General features: G+C 38.1%; 1 protein-coding gene across 1 annotated transcript in view; it reads left to right on the top strand.

Annotated features, from left to right (window-relative positions):
- LOC146457276 (twinfilin-1-like) overlaps positions 1-6,773 on the top strand; it is a 6,992-nt gene extending 219 nt beyond the window's left edge. Inside the window, exons 2-4 of the mRNA XM_085092047.1 lie at positions 746-899; positions 3,093-3,214; positions 4,755-6,773. Coding sequence (XP_084948173.1) covers positions 746-899; positions 3,093-3,214; positions 4,755-4,922 — 444 coding nt within the window. The 3' untranslated portion in view covers positions 4,923-6,773. The remainder of the gene's footprint in view (positions 1-745; positions 900-3,092; positions 3,215-4,754) is intronic.
- Positions 6,774-6,979: the final 206 nt, after the last annotated feature.

Here is a 6,979-nt window from a genome sequence, read left to right as displayed (position 1 = left end):
GGGGGAGTTTGGTACTGTGGTGGTATGCCAAATAAATTCTGTTAAGGATGGTGCCTTCTAAACAGAGGTTTTTTGTGTAGGTTATGGACAGATGAGATCTTAGCTAGGTCTATTGAATTTCAAAAAGAAAATGGGAGTTAACCCTGCATTTTTCAGAGATAATTTAACAATAAAAATTAAAACAAAACTTTTTAAAAAGAATGGCCTCAAGCATTTTTAAAATTATTCTAAAAGCATTTTTTTTTAAATGTACAAGTTTCTGAAAAATGTTCATGGTTATCTCCTTAATTCTGGGGGCGAAGGCACTTTTAATTACTGTAAAACCATAGAAGACATTACTCAATCCTTATCAGTTGTGTGCCATGGCTCAGTTTCAGCAAAGGGCTTTCCTGTTCACTTTGTATGTCATCAGGCGAACATTTTTCACTGCCAGCATCTTCTCCCTTCCCCAAGATGGAATCAACCACTAAAAACATGAAGCTTTCCAAAATGAAATCCTGCGAGGAAGGAGCTAGACATTCTCTCCTCGCCACTTTCTTCAAGACGTTGCCACTTTCATTTTCAAAGCTGTAACTGAAACTCTACCTTGTTGTAGAAAATACAGCCAGTTAAACAGGGTGCAAAAATAAGTTGCATGTACATGTAGGATGGGCAAAAGGGTGAACATCAGCTACATAATATTGCACTTTTAATTAACATTATTTTAATGTTTTATTATTGTGTTCTTATTTTTTCAATCATACAGGAGCTTAACATAGAAAGTGAAACAATTGTGTTAGCAGATGTTAAGGAGGATGTTGCTGCTGATGATCTCAATAAACATGTCCCAGCAGACAAAGGAAGATATATTTTCTATCTGTTTAAACACACTTTTGAGGGAGACTACCTCGAGTCTATAGGTGAGAGCCAAGTTTGTTGTACAGTAATGCTCCTTTTCAGGATTATAAAGAAATAAGGATAAGGGTAGATTTTGTTCTTCAACTTGAAGAGTAAAACAATTGTTACTCCAGTAAAAAATAGATTCACCTTAAAACAAGTACAATAGTCAAGTATTTAAGAGAGGAACAGTCTTAGAACAATACCAATGGAAATTGTACCAACAAAGCTTGACAGATACATGTACTACAATTATTATTTTGTTTTCGTATGGTTTAAAATGTATTTTAAGTTTGCTAGGGCATTTTGTCCAAGAAGGATTTTTTTATTTTATTCTTTTTAAGATTAAACTAGTAAGCAGCATGTCTTTGAACTCTTAGAGTTGTAAAACAGTTATTTATTTTCTCCTACACGCTTCATGTGAATAACACACGCTTCATCAGGTAGTTTTACAATACAACATACATGTAAGCGACCTGTATATATACCTGTACATAAGAGACTAAAATAAATTTTACATTACATAAAACCGCACCTACGCTAGCAGATTTACATGTAGGAAACAGGTGAAAAGGTGTGCAAGGTGAAACATATTTTGTGCGTGACATAATTTTGGGGCCCACAGTTTTAGCTAAAACAGGTCACTTAAAGAACACTTTAAAATTAGTAAAAAATCCAGATTTGAGAGTTTTATTTTTTAAAATTTATAGCGAAGATATAGTTTTGGTAAGTCTGAAAACTTTAATATAGACGTTTGTATGGAAACGACCAACTGAGTTTTGCCTGTCTTCATATGAATAACTGCAAAAATTCATGAATTAACCGAACTATATCTTTGCTGAGAATGATGTATTATTCTAGAAAGTGACGCAGGCATACTCGGAAAAAAGAAATCCAAGTGCTCCTATCAGGAGTCGAACCTAAGACCTTCCGATTACCAGTTCTACCACTGAGCTACAGGAGACTCATGGGAGCTAAGGCCATTAAACTAGGTTCATGGGACAAACATCCTGCATACTGCTGGGATTGGAATGTCGAACGTGTGGTATATGAAAAAAATGTGATGGTATATTTCCAGCCTGGTAAATGAATGAGAATGATGTATTATTCTAGAAAGTGACGCAGGCATACTCGGAAAAAAGAAATCCAAGTGCTCCTATCAGGAGTCGAACCTAAGACCTTCCGATTACTGATTCGGATGCTCTACCACTGAGCTACAGGAGACTCATGGGAGCTAAGGCCATTAAACTAGATTCATGGGACAAACATCCTGCATACTGCTGGGATTGGAATGCCGAACGTGTGGTATATGAAAAAAATGTGATGGTATATTTCCAGCCTGGTAAATGAATGAGAATGATGTATTATTCTAGAAAGTGACCTTAATGGCCTTTCCTATCAGGAGTCGAACCTAAGACCTTCCGATTACTGATTCGGATGCTCTACCACTGAGCTACAGGTGATTCGTGGGAGCTAAGACCATTAAGGTCACTTTCTAGAATAATACATCATTCTCATTCATTCACCAGGCTGGAAATATACCATCACATTTCTTTCATATATATCTTTTCTGTTTAAAAAGACAAGGCTCTTAAACTTGGCCTTTTATAAATTTAACCCTTTCACTCCCATGGGAAATGTCGCATTTTTGTAAAATGGCAACTGTGAACCCCTACACCAACTGTAATACACCAATTAAAAGGTTTTATCAGGGGCATTGTATAAATCATTCCAGCCAAGACAAAGGAAGTAACAGAAGAGAATGAAAAGTGTTTAAAACGAGAAAATATAAACCTTAAAATACATCTCACTTCTGGTATACACTGGGTATACCCCTAAACTATAGCACATAATTACTTGTCAAATGGTGACTTGGTCTTAAAAGTGTAAGAGGAAAAAGTCACAAAAAATGGAGGGGTGGTTAATCATGTCTTATGTAGGAGGTGGGTAAGCTTCCATTGTGCAGATCTCTCCAAGATCTGTTTGGTGTCCAAATTTGATACAAATTGACCCAATATTGGGCACGTAATGACTTTTTGTGCCATATGGCACTCTTGGGAGTGATAGTTAAAGATGCTGTATCGAGCAGTATCAATGGTTTTTTATTACCTGGCCTACTTTGAAATTTCCAATTACCTTGGTAAAGGTCTATTGAAGGGCCTTTAACCCAGCCCTTCAATTGTAAGTTGCTTATCAACTTTCCATTAATTTTGCAGTATTTGTGTACTCAATGCCCGGATACAAGTGTTCCATTAAGGAACGTATGTTATACTCCACGTGCAAGGGGCCATTACTGGATGTGGCTACTGACAGACTGGAAATGCAAATAGAAAGAAAGGTTGGTATTAAAAGTACTGTTGGGCCACAGACAGCCCGCATTAAAAACTTAACAAAAATAAATGGGAAATTCAGTGGCACATCCACAGGGTGGCTCTTCATCAACTGTTTTCTCTAATTGGAAATTTGGAAATTTTAGTTTTTGCGGAGGCAGAAAACCGCAGGCACCCCACATTAAAAACTTAACATAAATAAATGGGAAATTCAGTGGCACATCCACGGGGTGGCTCTTCGTCAGCTATTTTCCAATTCCTGGTCGAATTGGAATTTGGAAATTTTAGTTTTTGCGGGGGCAAACCGGAGAAACTTCAGAAAAACCCTCGAAGCAGGAAAGAGAACCAACAACAAACTCAACCAACATATATGGCGTCGACACCGGCAATCGAACCCGGGTCACATTAGTGGGAATGTTTGGTTTATCAGCAGAGTTGAAAAATAAACTAAGGTAAATTGGCTAACCTAAAGGGATTCGAGTGCTGTCGTTTCGAACGTTGGCCCTTCGTTAGAAGTCACTCAAGAAGAAGTCCTGATGTAAAAGGCAAGAGGGGATGAAGGCACCTTGATCCTCTCTTGAAAAGGCCTAGACGTTTTCGGACGATGTCTCAGCTCTCGTAAGGTCTTACGCGGTTAACTTGCAACCCTTCCAGAAGGTTTTAAGGTTTTTATTTTTATGCACTATTTCAATGGTTTACAACAAAAGGAAATAAGAATATATAAGAAAAGTAACATAAAGACAGCATTAAATTACATAAATGTGAAAAGCAAAATGTGCGCAGTGACCAAAGGAGCTTAGGCTTTCGAGTTGGTCACTGTCACGTGCAACTAACTGGCGTATAACGTGCAACTAACTAGAGCAAAAAATAAAAAGTAAAGAATAATAAAAGTGCAATAATAGAAAAATACTACAATTTTTACATAAAAAACAATAGGAACGATAATTAATAGTGAGGGCAATACCTTTTAAATACCCAAAATTCATTGGGCAATAGAAGAAGCAACAGAACAATACCCCCAACCCTATAAACAATAGCAGTTGCTGCACAATTAAAACAGTTACAAGCTTACGAGAGCTGCTATTGATACTGCTTCCATTTACACTGGGGTGAAGAATCGGCGATGTCTGAATTTTGTTGGGATAAAAGCCGCCTATGAATACCTTGGTTTTTGATAGACATGCTGCATATGTTTTCACACTTCTTAAGGGTTGGCCTTTTGAGGGAGGGGAGCCTGTGAGAGTTTGGAATCGTTAATTTCGGTTGATCGTATATGGGTCTTTATCTCTTATGGATTGGCCTCTTGGGGGAGGGGAGGGGGAGGGCGTGAGAGTGGGGAATCGCTTATTTCAGTTGGTCGTATACAGCAACCTCGTTCCCAGGGTCTCTCCTCTTGCAAGGGACGGGAAGAGGAGACACCCTGGGGAGGAGGCTGCGTATATGGGTCGATCCACTTCAAGAGAGAGATCCAATATTATGTGCAGTGATAGTAAAATCTGTTAAAGCCAATAGAACTTTGCTGTAAACTTTTTTTTCTTCTTCTTTTAGATTGAAATTTCGGAGCCTCATGAGCTGAACGAACAGTTCCTTCAAGACCAAGTCCACCCCCGAAAGGATATCATCAGGCAAAAATTTGCCAAGCCCCCAAAGCCTGCTGGGAGTCGTGGTCCCAGGAGGCTCCACAATTCCCCGGGAGGAGCGGCTAGTGCGGAATGATTTGCCAATATTTTATAGTAACTAGTACAAGATTTCTTGTATTTTATTTTAAAGGAGAAATACCGTTTTCTTGAAAAAAAATTTGAAATGAAATTATTTGTTTACTTCATAGGTCTCGCTCTTAGCGGTATTTGATTGACAGTCAGAAGTTACAGTACACTATAATAATACCTCTTTTCACGGTTGATTTTTCTCATTTGCATTACAATGTTATCCAATGTGGATGCGAGGCAATTTCGGGCTAAAACAACAAAATAGCCCGAAAGTCCCTCACATACATGCTAGATTTCATTGTAATGCAAATGAGCAAAGCTAACCGTGAAAAGGGCTATTAGTTTTTTCCTTGCTCTCGACCAGCTTAAATATCTGCCTACTTCGCGCATCGTTGGTTTCGCTTGGAGATTGTTTAGATTCATTACATGATCATTGTTGTTTTGTCTGCAACATTACAACTTTGAATTCACGATGGGTTTTTATTTTATTTTATTTTTTCAACATTTTCAGTTGTTCGTTGTTTCCCCAGATGCCTGCCATGACCGAAATTTCCACAATTAGCTCGTAGTTCAGTTGGTTAGAGCGCTACTGGTATAATTTAGAGGTAATGGGTCCAAATCCCATCTAACCAAATTTCCTTCACAGGGCTAGCAAGCCGAGGATCGGACGGTATTCCTCGCTTAAGCACTCAGACAAAACTTTTCTAAGCCTGGGACTGTTAAAGGGGTCCCCGCTTATCCGGACAGCCTTGATCTTAAAACGTCCTTGAGTTCTTCCTCCAAGACATTATACGTGGAAACATAAAAGCCCACTCTTTGATCTTGAGGTCAACAAAACGTTCATCGCGCGATAATTTTTTTGGAGCCATGGAGGAAGGCCAGCTTTGCGTGATACGGGTAAAGTTTATAATGAATCCTACTATTTCCTCTCTTGTCAACTTTTACATGTTGTCGTGCATTTTTGAGTAATGCAAAAAAATTACCGTCAGGTGCAGTTTTGTCGATACATGTTTGTAAGTGGAATATATGAAATAGCATATATTTGAAATATATGAAGTGTCATATATATTAACTGTCTCAAAATCTGTTAATACTTTCAATTTGTGTGATGTTTGTGGCAGTTAAAGACTAGAACACAGCTGTGTTCCTTGGGTTGGTTATGAATGGCTTCTGAAGTCTCCTACATCTGTAACCTTTTCAAAGAAACCTTAAGACAAAATTACTTAGCTTTTGAATAAGACGAAAATACACGGTTCTTCAGTCTGAAAAGAAGGTCTTGCCCGGGCAACGTTTCATAAAATGTATCTCACAACATGATTGCGACAAAAGTTGTACCATAAAACGGCCAAGTGCAAAGGACCCTGCTACGAACATGGCATATACCGAAATAGCTGCGAGAGGAAGAATTCGATTCCGCACCGCACATGGTAATGTTTGGCAGCAGAAAAATTCGAGAGTTTTTTTGTTGCGGCCGCAGGGTTCGTTCAAATGCGCAAACTTGTCGTGCAATTTTTGTCGCAGTTTTGCATCAAGACAATTTGGATGAAACGTTACCTAATGTGTTTTCTCGGCGGTCTCAAGCGATCTCTTGTAACAATTACGAACTAACTTCGAGCCCTGTTTCATAAGCAAGGACTTTGGTGTTTTTCATTGTAGAGGAACATTGATTATCATTTATGTACTAATACTGATATTTTTTAGTTTTATCAAAAGGTTGGTTCGTTGGAAGAATTTTGCAGTAATAACTGTGTGTTTTGAAGAACTGCATGTAGTAGTTTGCATAGTAGTACAGAACTGGAAATTGTTTAAAATGGAAGACCTTCTTCAATAAAAGTAAATAAAAGGGGCTCTCGATGAGGACATTCCTTTGTAATACATTGTCATGTTTTACCCTTGCGTTTACATAGCAACTCCTAGGTTTATAAGGAGCGAGGTCAGCATATTTTTGCGGTTTCAATGTGTGAAAGAAACGTTTTTCCGAAAATGGAATATTCATGATTCAATTAGTTAAAATTACCTTTTTTGAAGTAACACGTTCTTAGCTTGGTTTAGTGATCTAATGGT

The sequence above is a fragment of the Pavona decussata genome, unplaced genomic scaffold, assembly GCF_977016875.1.
Source record: "Pavona decussata unplaced genomic scaffold, jaPavDecu1.1 SCAFFOLD_244, whole genome shotgun sequence".
Taxonomy (NCBI): Eukaryota; Metazoa; Cnidaria; class Anthozoa; order Scleractinia; family Agariciidae; genus Pavona; species Pavona decussata.
This window is presented reverse-complemented; position numbering and strand designations above follow the sequence as displayed.